At 51.7% G+C, this 19850-nt stretch overlaps 1 protein-coding gene across 4 annotated transcripts in view; it reads right to left on the minus strand.

Moving 5' to 3' along the window:
• Positions 1-19850, minus strand: part of SPECC1 (sperm antigen with calponin homology and coiled-coil domains 1) — a 105196-nt gene that overhangs the window by 45742 nt on the left and 39604 nt on the right. For all 4 annotated transcript variants that reach the window (XR_014558461.1, XM_083715027.1, XM_083715029.1 and 1 more), the window contains one exon: positions 1326-2848. Coding sequence is in view for 3 of the 4 variants with exons in the window: in XM_083715027.1 (XP_083571153.1) it covers positions 1326-2848 (1523 nt within the window). In the remaining variant the exon portion in view is untranslated. The remainder of the gene's footprint in view (positions 1-1325; positions 2849-19850) is intronic.

A 19850-nucleotide genomic window follows, 5' to 3' on the forward strand; every position in this document is an offset into this window, starting at 1 on the left:
ACTCATGGCTCTCTGGGTGCCGTTGGACTGTGGAACTCCCTCCCACAGGAGGCAGTGATGGCGACCAGCTTGGATGGCATTAAGAGAGGAGGGGGTGAATTCATGGAGGTTAAGGGCTTGGCTCTGCCTCCATAATCAGGCAGTCTGCAATATCAGTAGCTGGAAACCGCAGGAGGGCAGAGGGGCTTCCCACAGGCATCTTGTTGGGCATGAAGCTCTTAATCTTAGGGCTGTCGGTTCAAGCCCCATGTTGGGCAAAATAGTCCTGCATTGCAGAGGGTTGGACTAGATGATCCTTGGGTACCTTCCAACTCTACGATTCTATTACTCTATTTAACTGAAGATTTTACCAGCTGCCAGGGGGAAAGGGAGAAACCAAACAGAGCCGTTTTGCTCATGGTTCCACAAAGAGGGAGAGAACAGAGCGTGGCTACTTCACAGCAAATGCCCTGTGCGGAAACTGACTCACAAGTATATAATACAGGGCAAGAGGGACCAAACTGCACGCGCTGTCCAGTACTTTGAGTATTCAGGGAGCAGGGAGCCAGAGTCCTCCTTCCTTTCCCTGTTAGCATCAGCGAAGCTGACCTCTTGCAAACGGTGCAAATCTGCTAAGAGAAAATGGGGTCCAGCTACGTAGCCGAGAAAAACTCCAGAAAGCAACAGATCTAGGCCCTCTGAGAGAGCAGAAATCTCTATGCACATGAGCTATGAAAGCCAGTATGCTGAGTGGTCTGGACTAACATCTAACAGGGTCCGAGGGAAGGAACACCAAAAAGGTGATTCAGTCGACTTCTTCACTCCTGCAAAGAAGCAACTTAGAAAGGAAGGTTTCTGTGACCCTCCAGGGCACGGTGCCTAGGAAAACCTTATCTGATTACAAGATTTTGATGCTTCTAAAATTTTGTTTTGATGGCTGTAAATATTGTGCTTTTATTGTATATTTCATTTGCATTCTTGCATATGAATGCTGCTCACTGGCTTTGTGAGCCTTGGGGTTAAGGCAGCATGTAGATAAACCATATGGACTCACAGAGCTGGAAGGGACCCGAGAGTCATCTAGACCAACCCGCCTGCAATGCAGGAATCCTGCCCACATCAACATCCCTGGGTGGGCTCAAACCACCAACCTTTGAGTGCAACAGCCAGGGCACCGACCCAACGCAAGAAAAGCCCGGCAGGTTTACTAGGTCTCTCACAACGGCCAGCCAGAAGCCTCTGGGAAGCAGCCCTGGCATTGCTCCGCAGCAGCCGACATTTAGGGATAGACTGCCCCTGCATCTGGAGGCTCCGCTGAGCTCTCCCCACTCCCCAGCAATCCTTACCTTGGCCAGCTGCCCTTGCAGGGTCTTGACCTCGCTGTGCGCCTTCAGCAGCTCCTGCCTGAGCTCCGTGCAGGCCAGCTCCAGCTGGTCCCTCTCCCCGCGGGCTCCCTTCAGCATCTCCTGCATGGCGCCAGGGTCCCCACCCCGCCCAACGGTGTCCATGTCCGCAGCCTTTTGCTTGGCGCTGTCCAGCTGGGCCCGGAGCGAGCCGTTTTCAATCCTCAGCCCCTCCAGGGCCACCTTGCAGTCCTCCAGGGCCCTGGCCAGGCCGGCTGCGCCCTGCCTCTCCGCCTCCAGCAGGCCTCCCAGCCGCTCGATCTCCTCCCGCAGGCCCCGGGTGGCCGCCTGGGCTTCCTGGTGCTCCCTCTCCAGGCCGCGCAAACTGCTGGTCAGCTGCTGCTGGATGTTGAGCAGCTTCTCCCGCTCAAACTGGGCCTTCTCCTGCAGCTCCCCGCACCGCTGCTCCAGCTCCTGGATGGTCTTGGCCTTGCCATCGTCGCTGGCCGGCCGCTCCTGCAGGAGGGCAGCCAGCTTCTCGTTCTCCTGGCCAAGCTGCTCGGCTCTCTCGCGGTGCTGCCGGAAGGAGCCCTCCAGCAGGGCCTTCTCCTCGGCCAGCCGCTCGTTCTCGGCCGTCAGCTCCTGCACAACCTGCTGCTGGTCGGAGAGCTCCTGGAGCGTGGCCTGCAGCTCCTCGGCCGTGCAGTGGTGGTTCTCTTCCATCCTCTGGATCCGCTCCGTCAACGAGGCCACCGAGAGGTCGCTGGCGTTGTTGGGGGAGCTCCCGGCGGGGGAGTCCTGCGGGGCCTGGGAGGGGTGGCTCCCCGACGACGGGGGCCTGGAGGGCACCTCCGCGATGTGCTCGAAGTCCGAGGCGTCTGGGGACAGGGACGCCTTGGTGACGTCGCTGCTGGACGACCCCGAGTTCCGCAGGGAGGCTGTGGCCCCGTTGGCCCGGGGGTTCCCGGGGGGCTGCGTGGGGCTGCCGAAGCTCGACTCCTGCGTGGTGGGGGTGGCCAGGCTGCTTCCGCAGCCCCCGCTGCTGCTCAGGGTGTCTGACAGTGGCGACTGCTCCAGGCGGCTGAGTTTCTCTCTCAAGAGGCGGTTTTCCTCCCCAAGGCTCAGCAGCTCCCTCTGGAAAGCCCGGTTCTGGTCCTGGAGGGTGCGGACCAGGGGCTCCGCCTCGGCTGGCGACACCCCTGCGGGGTGGTCCAGCTCGCAGTGCACCCATTCCCGGTCCTGGTGCTTCTTCAGCTCGCTCCGCAGCTTGGTGATCTCCGAGTCCTTCGCCTTGGCCTCGGCCAGCAGCTCCTTGACCTGCGACTCCAGCGTGGCCTTATCGCCGGCATCCCCCTCATTCTTGCACTTGGGGGCCGGGCGTGAGTGCTTGGTGGGCGTCGGCGCCCCGGAGGAAGTGGGGCTGGGCTGAGCCTTCCTGGGTCTCAGGGCCGCCTTGTCTCTGCCCGGGGTAGTCGACAGCTCCCGCGGGGCTGGGATCCCAGTGCGCTTCGCCGACGGGATGGAACCTGGGAGAGCAGGAAGAAAAAGGCAGTTAACGCCTGGAGCATAAGGGCTTGATGGGAAATCAGCAATCAGGATTCGAACACAGGGCTGCACCCTCCCCCCTGCAGTTTCCGGCAACTGGGATTCTGAAGCATTGCTGCCTCCAATAGTGATGGCAGAGCACAGACACCATGGCTAGTAGCCATCGATAGCCCTCTCCTCCTCCGTGAATTTGTCTTGCCCTCTTTTAAAGGCCATCACTGCCTCCAGTGGGAGGGAGTTCCACAGTTTAACTACACACTAGGTGCAGAATGACTTTAGTGCAGCCGGTGTGGTTAAAGCACTGTACCGGGGAGACCAGCGTTCAAATCCCCTCTCGACCATGAAGCTCCGTGGGTGACCTGGGGCCAGTCACCATCTCTTAGCCTAACCTACCACACAGGGTTGTTGCGAGGGTGAAAAGGGGCAAGAGGAGAACCATGTACATACACCACCTTGAGCTCGATGGAAGTACAAGGTGGCATGCAAATGTAATATAAAAACAACAAAACCATTCCCTCTGCCCTGAATATCCCAGCAATCAGCTTCTTTGTATGCCCACAAGTACTTATTCTCTTAAAGCCATCCAAGTTGGGGACCCCCACTGCTTCCTGTGGCAGGGAGTTCCATAGTTTCACTATGCACTGGAATATGAGTTCTACTTTTACGAGAGAGGGAGAAACACTTTTTGGTATCTCCGTCTGGGCATAGTTTTATCTACTGACTTGCCCTCACCTACTCCCTTCCCTGGCTCTCGCCCCAACCTCCACCTGCTCACTACAGCAATTGTGAGCGCGAACTCTCGGGGCGGGGCGGGGCGGGGGGGGGCGGCAGCGGGCCAACGTTTCCACTGGGGGAGCGAAGCCTGGTGGAACAAAAGCTCCGTTTGAGGCGGGTGCCATTTCCCTCCCCCCCAGAGATGACCTTCAGAGGGAGCCTGCCCGCCTCTCGCTGGCGGAAAGGCCCCAGGCACCCTGCGTGGAATGCAAGGGCAGGCTGCGACCCGGAGAGATCGCGAGCTGCGCTCTCTTGCCAGAAACTGCGGGGAGGAGGGAAAGATCCGGCCAAAAGGAAACAGAGAGGGAGCCTCCCGGGCAGTTCCCCAACAAGGTGCCCCCCAGCTCTGAAAAGCTCGAGAATCGACTGGGACGGGCACGCACTCGATTCTGCCACCGTTGCCACCTTCCCGAAAATCCCCAGCAAAAAGAGGGGGAGAGTTTATATTTTATAGAGAGCGCTCTTGAAGAGTACACTGTTCTAAGAGCGCAGGAAAAGCCTGCTGGATCAGGCCAGTAGCCCATCTAAGTCCAGCACTGTGTTTTCACAGTGGCCAAGCCCAATGCCTGTCTTCTGGGGAACCTGCAAGCAGGATCCGAGCACAAGAGGCTCTCACCTCCAGCAACAGAGATTCAGAAGTGATGCTGTCTCTGATGGCCATTCTGGCTGCCAGCCATCAATAGCCCTTTCCTTCTCCGTGACTTGGCCCCGTCCTCTTTTGAAACCACCCAAGATGGTGGCCACCCCTGCCTTCTGGGGGAGCAAGTGCCAGAAGTTTAAATATGTCGCCTCTTGCTCACTTTCTCTCTGGACTAAAAAGTCTCAAACCTTATTTCACTCGCCAGAGTGGTACATGCTCTGGTTATCTCCTGCTTGGACTACTGCAATGTGTTCTACGTGGGGCTACCTTTGAAGGTGACCTGGAAACTGCAACTAATGCAGAGTGCGGCAGCTAGACTGGTGACTGGGGGCGGCTGCCAAGGCCACATAACACCGGTCTTGAAAGACCTATACTGGCTCCCAGTACGTTTCCGAGCACAATTCAAAGTGTTGGTGCTGACCTTTAAAGCCCTAAACGGCCTCTGTCCAGTATATCTGAAGTAGCGTCTCCACCCCCATTGTTCTCCCCAGACAATGAGGTCCAGTGCCGAAGGCTTTCTGGCGGTTCCTTCATTGCGAGAAGCCAAGTTACAGGGAACCAGGCAGAGGGCCTTTTCAGTAGTGGCACCTGCCCTGTGGAACACCCTCCCATCAGATGTCATGAGAACAACAACTACCAGACTTTTAGAAGACATCTGAAGGCAGCCCTGTTTAGGGAAGCTTTTAATGTTTGACGGTATTTTAATATTTTGTTGGAAACTGCCCAGAGTGGCTGGGGAAGCCCAGCCAGATGGGTGGGGTATAAATTATTATTGTTGTTGTTGTTGTTGTTGTTGAATCACTGTCAAGGGCTCTCTAGCTATGATGATTATATTGCGGAGAGTTGGACTAGATGACTGCTGGGGTGCCTTCCAACTCTATGATTCCATGTTTCTCTTTCTCTACACACACACACACACACAAATGCAGAAAGGGGACAACAAGCGCCATCTGCATCGCACGGGGGTTGGGCTAGATGACCGCTAGGAGTCCCCTGCCAACACTACAATTCTATGAAACCTAAGAGATTTCCTGTTCAGGCTTCTATTCCTTCTCCTCACCCCCTTCTGATTTCAAGGAGCAGTGTTTTAGGATGCGTTTTGCATACATTGCTGAAATGTAAAAAAAAGGGGGGGGGAATATGTGTGTGTGTAAATAAATAAGCAAACAATGACAGAGAGCAAACGAGAGAGAGCTGTTTTCCTCCTTGCATTAATTAGGCGGCTGCCTGCACCTGGCTTTTCCCAAACAAATAAAAAACCAGCCAAGAACACAGAGCACCGCCTTTCAGCCTGGAGGTGGCAAAGGAATTCCTGGCTTGGCAAAGGGGAGCAGAACGGCTTGGCGGCAGATCCAGGGGTCCAGCTCCAACCAGCCGGCCCTCCATGACCTCATCCGGGGAAACTTCTGCCCAACCTGCTCCAGGCCAGTCGCTCCCTCTTGAAGGCCCCCAGCTTCCTTCTGCTGTATTTGATGGGGCCAGGAGGAAATCTGGCTTTGCCCAAACCCCCAGGGACGTTTGTTCATCGGCCTGAGTCATCCGTTCCCGTTTGTGGCTCTGGTGAGGGTCCCGGTCAGTTGCCAAACTCCACATGGGGAACGAAGGGGAAGTGGGGGGGAGATGCAACTGGGGGAACTGGGAAACGGAACTGGGTTCAAGACCCTTCCTTCGCTAACGGGCCTGCCAACTTGGCCACCCCAACGTCCCAGGCCAAGTTTAAGGACTGGTGTCATGGGGTTGTTTTTGGCAGCGGGGGCACGGCTGCAGTCGTTCCAAAAGTAAATGGAATCAAACCAATACTGGCTACAGTATTGTTAGGATGCCTTATTCCAAGTCAGACTGTGGGTCCCTTGAGCACAGGGATGCCTGCACTGACTGGCAGCGGATTGCCAGGGAGTCTTTGGTACAGCTGAGAGGCAACAGGGACTGAACCTGGAACTCTGAGCTGCAGCCCTTTTCCTGGAAAACAAGTCAAGTTTCTAGTCCTCATGGTCTGGGATAAGCAGCCAGTTTCAGCAGAAAGCTGGCTTGTATTGTCAGACCACTGTGTCTATCTAGCTCAGTGTTGTCAACGTGGACAGGCAGCAGCTCTTCAGGGTTTCTAGTTGGGGGGACGACAACAACGTCTCTGGTCCTGTCTGGAAATGCCACCGGCTCCTTCTGCATGCAAAACTGAGCTGTAAAGCTCCCCAAAAAGTAATAATAATAATATTTTTTTTATACCCCACCCTCCCCGGCCAGAGCCAGGTTCAGGGCGGCTAACACCAGTAAAATTACAAAAAACCCCCACACAATTTAAAATACAGGCTAAAATATCATTTAAAATGCAGCCTCATCTTAATAGTAGCTCATAGATCAAAACCATAAGGGGAGGGAAAACATAAGGGTCAGACTGAGTCCAAACCAAAGGCCAGGCGGAACAGCTCTGTCTTGCAGGCCCTGGGGAAAGATCTCAAGTCCCGCAGGGCCCTAGTCTCTTGTGACAGAGCATTCCACCAAGTCGGGGCCAGTGCTGAAAAGGCCCTGGCCCTAGTTGAGACCAATCTAACCACCTTGCGACTTGGGACCTCCAAGGTGTTGTCATTTGTGGACCTTAAGGTCCTCTGTGGGGAATATCAGAAGAGGCAGTCCTGTAGGTATGTGGGTCCTAGGCCGCATAGGGCTTTAAAGGTCAAAATCAGCACCTTAAACCTGACCTTGTACTCCACCGGGAGCCAGTGCAGCTGGTAAAGCACTGGATGAATGTGATCCCGTGGCAAGGACCCCATTAGGAGCCTCACCACGGCATTCTGCACCCGCTGGAGTTTCTGGGTCAGCTTCAAGGGCAGCCCCACGTAGACTTGCAGGGGGCGCCTCCCCTCCATCATTGACAAGCAAAAGTTACAAAGCGTGGTTCAAGAATTCAAAAGCCCTGACAGGGAATCCTGCCAACAAGCACCACGTTCTACGTTAGAATATAAGACGAGTCTGCAGGATGAGAGACCGGGAAGCAGGATCTGAGCGCAAGAGCAGTTCTCCCCTCTTGTGGTTTCTTGTCAGAAGCGGTGGTGGTTGCATCTATGGCCAGCGCTCAGAAAGGCAGTGGTGGAGGCGGCTTATACCGGCTGCAACCACCGAGTCCCAGATCCCTGCAGCTGCAGATGCTGAAATGCAGCCGGGGGTGTAAGGGGCGGGGGCAGCTGTTGGCTCCACAGCCAAAGAATGCCTGCACTATCTCCTTCCTTCCCCCGCCCTCTGCAAAAAAACACTGAGCCCTTTGTCTTTGGCCTTCCATTATGCCTGTAAGGCAACACAGAGCTGTTCTGTGCCTCCTTCTGGTGCAAAATAGCCCCCTCCTTTCTCCCAGCCCCCTGAATTCTGAGTCTGTGTGTGTGTGTTTGTGTGTGCTGGTCATCTATCCTTCAACCTGTTATTCACCACCCCCTGTCTGATCCTACAGTGGGAGAGCCCCAGATTTGCATGCAGAAGACATCTCCAGGTAGGAATCACAGAATCATGAGAGTTGGAAGGGACCCCCAAAGGTCATCCATTCTAACCCCCTGCAATGCAGGACTCTCAGCTAAAGCACCCAAGACAGATGACCATCCAAACGCTGGTTAAAAACCTCCACGGAGGCAAGAGTATTGTTAGCTCAGAAGTGGAAGCAAGAAGAAATTCCAACGAAAGAAGAACAGCAGACAAAATTAATGGACTATGGAGAATTGGACAAAACGACAGGAAGGATTCGAAACCTGCGGGACCAGAGATTTACAGAAGATTGGAAGAAGTATATGAATTATTTGAAGAGCAATTGTAACCAACAAATTACACTAGTAGGACTACAAGAAGTTTTGTAAGGAGAAATATATGAAGTATTACAAAGTAGATAAAGATAGAGATATCAGTCGTGTGTTTTAAATGTACAGTGGTCCTCGGGTTACATACGCTTTAGGTTACATACGCTTCAGGTTACAGACTCCGCTAACCCAGAAATAGTACCTTGGGTTAAGAACTTTGCTTCAGGATAAGAACAGAAATCGTGCTCTGGCGGCACGGCAGCAGCAGGAGGCCCCATTAGCTAAAGTGGTGCTTCAGGTTAAGAACAGTTTCAGGTTAAGAACGGACCTCCGGAACGAATTAAGTACTTAACCTGAGGTACCACTGTAATAGGGAAAGTAAGAAATGCATACTAAGAGATTAGATTGGAGAATTTTCAGACAGGACTGATGGAAGTAAAAAAATTGAGTAAGATGTAAAAGTATGTTTAATTACAGTTGAAAATGGTATGTTAAAAAACTAATAAAAAATTATATATATATATAAAAATAAAAACCTCCAGGGAAGGAGAGTCCACAACCTCCTGAGGGAGGCTGTTCCACTGTCAAACAACCCTTACTGACTATTTAGTTGGAATCTCATTTCTTGTAACTTAAAGCCATTGGAAAGAGCCCTTCAATGGAGGAACGGACTCCCCTGGATGGTGGTGGAATCGCCTTTCTTGGAGGTTTGCAAGCAGAGGTTGGATGGCCCTCTGTCAGGGATGCTTCAGCTGGGACGCCTGCATTTCAGGGGGTTAGACTGGATGGCTCTTGGGGAGCCCTCACAACCCTGCAATTCTCTTGTTTCCCAGGGGAACGCACAGCAAATTGGGCACAGAGCAGGGAGCAGCCCAATATACAGCGACAATAGTGCAAGGAGGAGGGGTGGCTGTCAAAACCCCCACATAACCGGATGTGTACAATTTGGTTCGGTCTGCATTTAAACCTGAGCCTGTCTAAACGGCGCTTCCCGAAACAAGATGCAAACCAAGACACAGCTCTCTTTCGACACAGCTCTCCAGCCCAGAAATGAATCCATGAAGAAGAAGAAGAAGAAGAAGAAGAAGAGTTTGGATTTGATATCCCGCCTTTCACTCCCTTTTAAGGAGTCTCAAAGCGGCTAACATTCTCCTTTCCCTTCCTCCCCCACAACAAACACTCTGTGAGGTGAGAGACTTCAAAGAAGTGTGACTGGCCCAAGGTCACCCAGCAGCTGCAGGTGGAGGAGCGTGGAAGCGAACCCGGTTCCCCAGATTACGAGACTACCGCTCTTAACCACTAAACCACACTGGCTCCATGGATGTTTGTGTTAGGGGGAAATGCATCTATGGGCAAAAATGCTTTTAAAAATGGATCCCATCAGGTGCCCAGGGTGCCTGCTAGGAGAAATCCTAGACAGCATCTTAAAAAGCAGAGACATCACCTTGCCAACAAAGGTCCGTATAGTTAAAGCTCTGGTTTTCCCAGTCGTGATGTATGGAAGTGAGAGCTGGACCATAAAGAAGGCTGATCGCCGGAGAATAGATGCTTTTGAATTATGGTGCTGGAGGAGACTCTTGAGAGTCCCATGGACTGCAAGAAGATCAAACCATTCTGAAGGAAATCAGCCCCGAGTGCTCACTGGAAGGACAGATCGTGAAGCTGAGGCTCCAATACTTTGGCCATCTCATGAGAAGAGAAGACTCCCTGGAAAAGACCCGGATGTTGGGAAAGATGGAGGGCACAAGGAGAAGGGGACGACAGAGGACGAGATGGTGGGACAGTGTTCTCGAAGCTACCAGCATGAGTTTGACCAAACTGCGGGAGGCAGTGGAAGACAAGAGTGCCTGGCGTGCTCTGGTCCAGGGGGTCACGAAGAGTCGGACACGACTAAACAACTAAACAACAACAACAGGGAGAAATCCGGGCAGTAGCATGGGTGACATTTCACGAGGATGTAAAAGAGAGCCATGTAAACTGAGAAAGAAATGGGGAGAAGTGGCTTGAAAGATGGGGGGAGGGAATAAGAAATGGAGAAAAACCCATATTAGCTGATTCGACCCTCCCCATAGCAGTGCTAAACACTGTGAATGGACAACAGGGAATGCTTTTCACAAGGTCGTAACAGGTGTGGGGCATCTCTCTAATCCTCTTTTAAAGCTACCCAAGTTGGTGGCCATAGCTGGTTCCTGTGAGAGGGAGTTCCACAGTTCGTCGATGCTGATGGATGCCTTGCGCTCTGGTCGGTTACTGTGGAGCTGAACTGAACAATTTATGAAGGGCTAGCGAGGGGAGGGACTCAGCCCACCCACAAAAAGAGGGACGTTGCAAGGACCGCCAACCCCAAGGAGCACAAATCGACCCCTCCTTGCTCAGCTATGGGCTTGGGAGCGTATTTCCAGAAAGCGGGGGGACCAGGGCAAAAAGCAAGAAGTGAAGAGAGGCAGAATGGCGAGAACAAAGAGAGGAAATAAGAAGAAGAGAAAGCCAGAAACGGAAAGGCAGGGAGGAACAAATAACAGACTTATCGAAGACCGAGGCAGTATTTGTGGTGGGGAGGGGAGGCAGATAGGAGCGTTTTCGGCAAAGATGCAACAGCAGTTTCCACTGAGATCATAGGCTTGCTGGACAGAGAAGAGTCCAGCGGGGGGGGGGGGGTTGTGTGGAAGCGGGAGATGCCTGCAGAACAGATATGCTGTCTATTATCATGCTTTGTTTTTATTATTACGCTCCACAAAATGTTTTTACTATCGTACACCGCACCGGGATCTTTTGATAAAGGGTGGTATATAAATCGAATAAATACTAAATAATAATAAAGCCATCTCGGCTGGTGGCCGTCACTGCGTCACTGCCTCTTGTGGCGGGGAGTTTCATAGTTTAACTATCCACCACGTGAAAAATTATAAGGCAGAGGGGCCATTATCTCCTAGACTTTACCGCTTGGCTCGGCCTTCTCAACCTCCGGGCGGCGCCAGCTCCGAGGGGAGGGAGCCGCCAGGTGGCCTCGGACTTTGCGTGCCGAAGAGACACTCCAGCCATGAGAAGCCACTGTACCGTTGCCTGGAGCCGTGCGTCTGTTTGCAGAGGGGTGAGTCAGAGAGGCAACACCCGGGCGATGTGGCTAATCTTGCTGCCCTGGGCCTGCCGTCTCCCCAGGCAGGTATGAAGAACGCTCCCAGGCGGGAGCAGACGGAACCAACTCTCTCTCTCTTTCTGTGCAGTCGCTGGGCCGGTTTGTGTTTGCAATTGGTATCGCCCCCTCCAGATCTCTCATTCCTACGGCCTCCAGAGATGCCTGCCCTCTGGGCCTCGCCGCTGATCCGACAGGCTGGAACCTGAATGCAAGAACATCGGAAGAGAGCCTGGCTGCTGAATCAGGCCAAAGGAGGCCCAGCATCCAGCTCTCACAGTGGCTAACCGGATTCAGCTGCAACCCGTCATCACTGGCGGCAAGTGAAGTCAAATGGAAAGCGAGGGCAGCGAGATATAAATGGACGCCAGAAGAGCCTGGCCACTGAATCAGGCCCAAGGGGGCCCCATCCAGGCCAGCATCCTGGCCTCATTGTAACCAAGCCAGCTAGGGCTACATGTTGCCATCACTGATGGCAAGTGAGGCCTAATGGAGAGTGAGGGCAGTGTGGTGATGTAAATGGTTCTCACAGTGGCCAACCAGATGCTGCCAAGTGCCTCCGACGGTGGAGGGAAAATACAGCCGTTCTGCTTTGTTGCCTTACCATCCATGGAACGAGCTAACCTCCTTTTCGAAGCCAGCACAATATGTGGCCGCCACTGACCTTTGTAAGAGCAAATTGCGTATCAGAAACCTGAGTAAATTATAAAAATCACAACTCCTCTCTTTCTGAGCTTCATCCGGAAAGAGATAAACTTGTCACAGCAGCTGTGCTCCTTGTTCCCTGGAAATCTGAATCAGCCTCTGAAGGTTTCACTGTTTGTGGCACTACTGCCCCACCCTTTCTAGCATTTCTTTGAAGCTCCTGAGGACTAGAAACTTGCCCCGGCTCCATTTCCTCTTTGAAGAGAAAGCCAAGATTCTGAAGACAATGACGCAATGCTCTAACTTCCCCGCCACCCCATGGTTTTGTGCAGATATGTCTCTGACCTGGAAAGCCCTCTTGGATCAGAAGAAAAAAAGGTCCATTTAGACCACATCTCCTGTTTCCAACAGGGGCGGCCAACACCCACCCACCCACAACAAAGCATAAAATCTCAGTTCTGTTATTCATCTGCCGGTGCCTGGAATTCAGAGGTATACTGCCTCGGAACATGGAGGCTTTATTGTGATGTGTGGTAGAGATCACGGTATAGGTGACTGTACTGCACAGGGAAGATATTCTTCCACAAGGAAGCTGCAAACAAGGGAGGTGGGGGCCCTACCCCAGGAAGGAATGCTGCTTGGGTTGCTGGGGGTGCTGACAGTGGTGCCTGGATGCCTGAGGATGGTAGGGCAGGCTGGGAGGAGAGAGAGAGATTTCTCCAGCTGGGTAAAAACCTTACTGAGGTTAATGCCATTGTTGCCAGATAAGAATTGCCAGTAATTGCCTGGCTCTTATCTGCAAAGGCTCCAAATCTTTACTCAAAAAATAAAAATAAAAATAAATACCCTTGAGAGGCAGGTAGGATCACATGACCTGGTGGACTTCAAATAAATAAATGTTGCTGAGGAGAGAGAAGGAAAAGGACTCCTTTCAAGGCTCTGAGCTGGTTAGACTGAAGAGATTTACTTGAGCAAAAAGTTATCCCAGATTAAACAGGTAGAAGATTATATAAATAATGTGGACCAGCAGCAGCAGTGTGCCAGCCAGCCATGCCCCTTTTAGGATACTCCATTACATCCCCCCCATTTTCCGCCCCCTCCTGCAAAGCAGCCAGTGAGCATTCTACCCCTGCCCTTGCTCTGTCATAAACTACAAAAGTGACAAAATTGGCCATTTGCTCTGCATTTAACTATTTAATGATGTTTTAATGATTTCACTGCACATCACCACATTTCTCAGGAAAAGGCAGGAAGCTGCCCTCTCAGCTCAGCACTGTCTGGCAGCCAGGAACTGAACCTGGGACCTTCCTATGCGAAGGAGGCATTCTACTACCAAGCGACAACCTTTTCTCTAAATGAGTTGGCGGTTTAGAAATACTTTTCTACATGAATAAATTCTGAGCGGTGCCTGCAAAGACGTGTGTGCTCACCACTGCAAAAAGGTGGAAGCAGGTTCCTTTCGTCACAAAGGCACTTTCTTTTGCCCGCGTTATGATTTTCTGTCAATCACTTAGAGGGACCAAAGAAATGTTAACAGCATCATGCGAGTTTTCATCGGCTTGAAACTCTTTTGTTTTCAAGTCCTTGAGCATTTCCCCACATTGCAAAAGAGGTGGAGAATCCTGGAATGCTGGGATCTGCCCCAGAAGGTCCCTCAATCCCGGAAATTCACAGCTCCCCACGTTATGGCTTGCAATGACACCCCAAGCAGCCGGTGGAAGCTGGAATGAGGACAGCAACTCAGAGATGCAACTCTAAACACTGGTTTGCCCCAAACACTGGACCCTAAGGAAGGAGCTCAACGTCACGCTAAAACAATTGTTCCACCAGGGCAAGCAGGAGGACTCGCCAGACAGAACCTCTCCTTGGGTTGTCTCAAGCACCCCAATTTGGGGGAGCGCAGGGGGGTTGTGGGGGGATCAGAGGGGGCAGCTCACTTGCACAAGTCCTTGAGAAAGGTTTCTGCTGGTGGGAATCGGCATGCAAATCCCGCCCTACCAAGAGCTGCTCGTTGGGGATGGAACCTTGGACCTTCTGAGCTGGGACACCGCTGAGCTGCGGCCCCTTCTCTGCAAAAATAATGTTAAGATTTCAGTCCTCGTGGTTCTGAATAAAGGGAGGAACGGAACAGTAACAAAGGAAGTTGCCTTCTACAGAGTCAGGCCATTGGGTGCATCCAGCTCAGTACTGCCTGTGCTGACTGGCAGCAACACTCCAAGGCTTCTGGCAGGGTCTCTCTCCCAGCAACACCCGGAGGTGCCAGTGGGGACCAAATCTGAGACCTTCTGCATGCAAAGCCGATGCTCTCCTACCGTGTCACGGCCCCTGTCAAACCAGCCCTCAATAAAATGCAAGGAAACGCTTGAGTGGGAACACAACACAAGGCAAGGGGGAAATCCAAGATATCCCGGCGTGAGGCAGTCCACTTAAGCACAGAGCCAGCTGGAGCAGGACAGAACACATCTAATCCAGCATCCTGTTCTTGCAGCGGCCAACCAGATACCCCAAAAGGGAAGCCCCAAAACAGAATATAAGTGCAACAGCCACGCTCTCCCTTCCTGTGGTTTCCAGCAACTGGTATTCAGAAGCTCACTGCCTCTGGGGGAGAACTTATTGGAAATGGCCCTGCAGGATATGGCAATAACCCCCAAACTGCTCCCCCTCTCCCCACTTTTCCATGCTGCTTCTGAATCTCTCATTCAACAACCAGCTCATTTCTAGCTGGTTAGCTAGAAAGCGTGCTAGCTGGTTGGCTCATTGCACTGGCAAAGCCCCACACAGCTGTGTGCGATTCAGGTCGGTCAAGGGAGAGCCTGATCAGGAGGGGGATTTCCATGGAAAGAAAAGGTCCCGAAATCTAAGCTGCCCAGATCAGTGCAAAACCCACCTGGGGGTGCAGATTTCACAGACTGTGTGTTCCTAAGCACATTGACTCGGAAGTAAATCCCGCCCCTCTGTTTTCAATGGGGCTTTACCCCACAATTTAGGATCGTGGCCTTAAGGAGGGATGTGGGAGCTTTGTGGGCACGGACAGCCGGTAGGCCTTGCTTGCTCCGGACTAAGTTTTAAGACGATTGAGGCTTTTTCATTCAGTTTAGTGAAACAGCCACTCACTCACCAGTCGCCTCCAGCGAGCAGGAATCTCCTTTGTAGAAACACCAGGACCTAGAGGGCTGCTTCAGACCATGCCATCCGTCATGGATATTTTAGCTGAGATTCCTGCGTTGCAGGGGGCTGGACTAGATGACCCTAGTGGGTCCCCCCTCCAACTCTACAATTATCTGAGTCTATGTCGCACCAGGGCCCACCTGGCTCAGACTCGTCCACTCCAGACGGGAGGTGGGGAGTCTTTTCCAGCCAAAGGGCATCACCCTCTTTGTGGAGAACCTACGTGGTGTTGGGATGGACCAGGGGGAAAGGGGGTCTGAGCTTTGGGCGGTGGGCCACACTCCAGTCAGGGCATTCGAGGACACGCTCCAGCAGGGCAGGAGCTCCCAAGAAGGGTGCAGAGCGTGGCCAGGGACTGGTACAGCCAAGGAAGAGACAGAGAGGTATTGAGGGCCAGCATTTGGGTGCCGGGCCAGTGGCTCCCCAGTCCACACTGGCCGGCAGCAACTTCAGAGGAGTTCCAGAAGGGTTTTACTGGGAGATTCTGGGGATTGAACCTGGGAACTTCTACAATCAAAGCAGGTGTTCTACCAGTAGCAGTGAGCTATAAAGCCAAGGGATTTCTCTCGCATATATGTATCTACATTTCGTATCCCAAGAACAACCCTGCAAGGTTTAAGCTCAGAGCTGGCTCTATGGAGCTTGGACCCCAGATCTCTCTCTCTCTCCCTCCCTGCTCTAGAAATCTGCCACTCCACAGCACTATCTAGTTATATTAATCACTCTTAAGTAGGGTGATTAAAAAAATAAAAATACATACACAGGCAGCAACTCTAGTTGATATTGCACTCTGACAGCTTGGTGGAAGAAATAGCTTGGCACAACCCGTTTCAGCCTCCAAGGTAATTGGGGGTGAGGGGAGCCTGCATCCTGTGGGCTGGATTAAGCCCATCAGACCTTCTCATTTGGCCCACACCATTGTTTGGGTTAAGCCAGGTCCACTTCCCCTACACCTGATTTCTGCAGATCACCAGCAGACTAGGGAAGTGTTGCAAACACACCCACCTTTTCTGCTTGCATGTGCAAAAAAAAAGGGGGGGAGTGTCACCTGACATTAGGCAATGGACAAGTGGGTGGACCAGCCACCTGTCAAACTCTGCCTGCGGGGGGTGTGCAGGTAAGGATTTGGCCTGCAGGAATGGATCCGGTTCCCCACGCCTGCCTCGCAATACCGCTGTCAGTCTCCTTTCTAGGAAACCCAGGCCTTGCTGGCAAAGTCTTGGGTTTTTGATTCTTGCCCGAGAAAAACAATTAGCCGGGCTGGGTTGGAGGTTAAACCTGTCTCTCTTCCTTTCTTTTTCCTTCACCTGTCAAGGAAGCAGCTTCCGCGCCAGGAGATTAATCATTATCCACACCCCTCCAACGGGGCAGAACCCACAGACATCAGGCGTTGCTACGGTTTAGGGAGGCGGTAAGAGTGGAGCGCGGCTCCGGTGGAGGAAAAACTGCAGCGGAAAACCCCGAGTGGACGACGAATCAGACCCCACCCCGGCCAAAGGAATGAGGGGATCGGGTTTGGGGGAATCAAGCACCCTCCTGCAAAGTGGGACTGATGCTCAAAGTCCCAGGACTCTTGTCTCTCGCTCACTTACACACATTGAATCATAGAACTGGAAGGGCCTGGGAGAGCAACATGTTACCTGGAAGGAAAGGGTTATTTTGCACGCCCAATATTATTAACGGACTGTCAACTTCTAATTAAAACAAAGGCTTCGCCCCTGTATTATTTGAAATATGAGCCCGTAAAAATCAAAAGTTGTTAACTTTGAAAATAAATGATACAAAATACAAGGTTATTGCAGAAAGCTGACATTGAGGATGGAGTCTCCCCATCTCGTCCCGTCTCCCCACATCTTCTGCGCTGTTCCACAACTTCATTTTATTTTCCGCAGGCACTGCCACCTAAACCACAGACAAATTGATTTCACCCTGGCCTAACCCTCTGGCCAAACACTCCTGTCAATGAAATGTCATTAACAAATTGCTGATTGGAAGAGGGCTGGGGGATGCCCTAGTTTATTAGAGCCTAACGGGGCTTTTGCTTTGACCGGGGGAGGGGGGGAGCAATCACTCAGCCGAAGCCACACTTTCAACCTCCGAAGGTCACCCAGAATGCAGAGCAGGGCCAGGCAGCCAAACCACACTTCGTCCATCCCCACTCCTGGATTTAAACTGGAGGGGCCCTTCGCTTTTATAACCGAAAAGGTGTCCTTTCAGGTTGGAAGAGTATGATAAATCTCCCCACACACACTTTTCAAGGAGTCTCCAACCACCCCTGAACAACTTTCTCCTCTGCATGTGCCTCCTGAATGGATGTTAGCAAGCCTGGAACAGGAACTTGCACAGAGAGGCAACAGGCCAACTCCTCTGAAGGCAAGAAGTTCTTAAAGACTGCCTTGAACCACTGATAACAGAGGATAGGTTGGCAGCCTTGGGGGGGGGGGGTAGCCCCTGCCTGGATGTATGGAATTCTTCCACAATGAACGGACATTCAGTCACAAGTGGGTGACTCTAAGGCGCTTCAAGATGGTTGTTGTTTGGGAGTTTGCAAAATGATAGCCAATTGAATAATAATAATAATAATTTTTTATTTATACCCCACCCTTTCCAGTTCAGAAAACCAAGCTCAGGGCGGCTAACAACAAATTTAAAACATTTAATTGATACAACAAAAAACAGCATAAAATACCGTATAAAACGTAAATAACAATAAATACAGAATTCAAAAAACAATTTAGGGGGGAAATCCATCCAATAAGCATTAGATCATCACCAGGGCTAGCTGGCTAAATTAGTCCTATTTGGGCCAGCGAGGAGGCCAGGGGAGAATTAGCTGTGGGATACCAGAGCGGGTAATCTTCATAAAAAGGAGAGGGGGAGGGAAGGAAGGGGAATAAAATATCAGGCTAAGTTCAAATTGAAAGCCAGGCGGAATAGCTCTGTCTTACAGGCCCTGCGGAAGGAGGTTAAATCCTGCAGGCCCCTGGTCTCATGGGACAGAACACACCACCAGGTCAGAGCCATCACTGAGAAGGCCCTGGCCCTGGTGGGGGATAATCTGACTTCCTTAGGGCCTGGGACCTCTAAACTATGATTATTCATGGACCTTAAGGTCCTCTGCAGGGCAGACCAGGAGAGGCGGTCCTGTAGATACGAGGGCCCTAAGCCACAATAGAATAGAATCATAGAGCTGGAAGGGACCCCAAGGGTCATCCACTTCAACCTGCTGGTAGGCTCTAGTATGACCCCCCTGCAATGCAGGACTCTCAACTAAAGCACCCTTGACAGATGCCCATTCAACCTCTGCTTATAAACCTCCAAGGAAGGAGAAGGAGATTGTCCCACGATTGAACGGCTCTTACTGTCAGAAAGTTCTTCCTGATGTTGAGTCAGAATCTCCTTTCTTGCAAGTTGAAGCCATGTGTTCGAGTCCTACCCTCCAAAGGAGGAGAAACCCAGCTTGCTCATTAAATAGTCAACATCATCTCATCTCCCTGCAAACCAATCTTTATTTTCATTTACTACTACGTACACTTATATCCCCGCCTTTTTCTCCAAGGAGCTCAAGGTGGCCTGCACGGTTCTCCCTCTTCTCATTCAATGCCCCACAACAACCCTGCGGGGATTTGAACCCTGGTCTCCTAGGTCCTAGTCCAGCACTCTACCCACTATACCACACTGCCCCTCTTTCAGTAGCTCTTGATCTCTCTCTGCTTCACCATCAACACCCAGGTGGATTTAAAAGAACCTAGTAGTATATCTGCTCGCGGAACTGCCTGGGGGGGGAAAGTGTGCTTTAACTTTTAATAATAATAATAATAATAAAGGCACCGTTTGGGCAGGAAACGTTAGGCCGAGGCCAGACACAACAGCCGTGGTGGTTTGCCGCTGAGCCATCCTGGTATGGGGAAAAGGGTTTGTTCTGGCATGTGGACCTCCTGCCTCCTACGAGTCACAACCTTGTAAATTCCATTCGCAGACCTCCTCCTCCTTCGCAATCTTTTAGATTAAGCAGAAACAATGGAGAAGCTCTGGGGGTGGGAAGAAGAGTCCTGGTATCAGATGCCCGGGGTGGCTGTGCCTCTGCCCTTGCTCCCAGCAATGTCACAGAATCATAGAACTGTAAGACTTTCCAAGGGCCCTCTAGCTCAATCCCTTGCAATGCAGGAATCTCAACTTAAGCATCCATGGCAGATGGCCATCTAACCTCTGCTTAAAAATCTCCAATGAAGGAAAGTCCACTGCCTTCTGAGAGAGTCTGCTCCACTATCAAACAGCCCTGAACTGTCAGAAACTTTTTCTGAATGGTTAGTTGGAATCTCCTTTCTTGCAACTTGAAGCTATTGGTTCGAGTCCTACCCTCCAGAGCAGGAGAAAACATCCTCCATGTAACAGCCCTTCAGAGACGTTTCCGAGCACAATTCAAAGTGTTGGTGCTGACCTTTAAAGCCCCAAATGGCCTCGGTCCAGTATACCTGAAGGAGCGTCTCCACCCCTATCATTCTGCCTGGACGCTGAGGTCCAGTGCCAAGGGCCTTCTGGCGCTTCCCTCACTGCGAGAACCCAAGTTACAGGGAACCAGGCAGAGGGCCTTCTCGGCAGTGGCACCCACCCTGTGGAACTCCCTCCCACCAGATGTCAAAGAGAACAACAACTACCTGACTCTCAGAAGAGATCTGAAGGCAGCCCTGTTTAGGGAAGCTTTTAATGTTTAACAGACCACTGTAGTTTAATACTTTGTTGGAAGCCGCCCAGAGTGGCTGGAGAAACCCAGCCAGATGGGTGAGGTATAAATAAATTATTATTATTATTATTATTATTATTATTATTATTATTATTATTATTAT

The sequence above is a fragment of the Podarcis gaigeae genome, assembly GCF_964106915.1.
Source record: "Podarcis gaigeae genome assembly, chromosome: 15".
Taxonomy (NCBI): Eukaryota; Metazoa; Chordata; class Lepidosauria; order Squamata; family Lacertidae; genus Podarcis; species Podarcis gaigeae.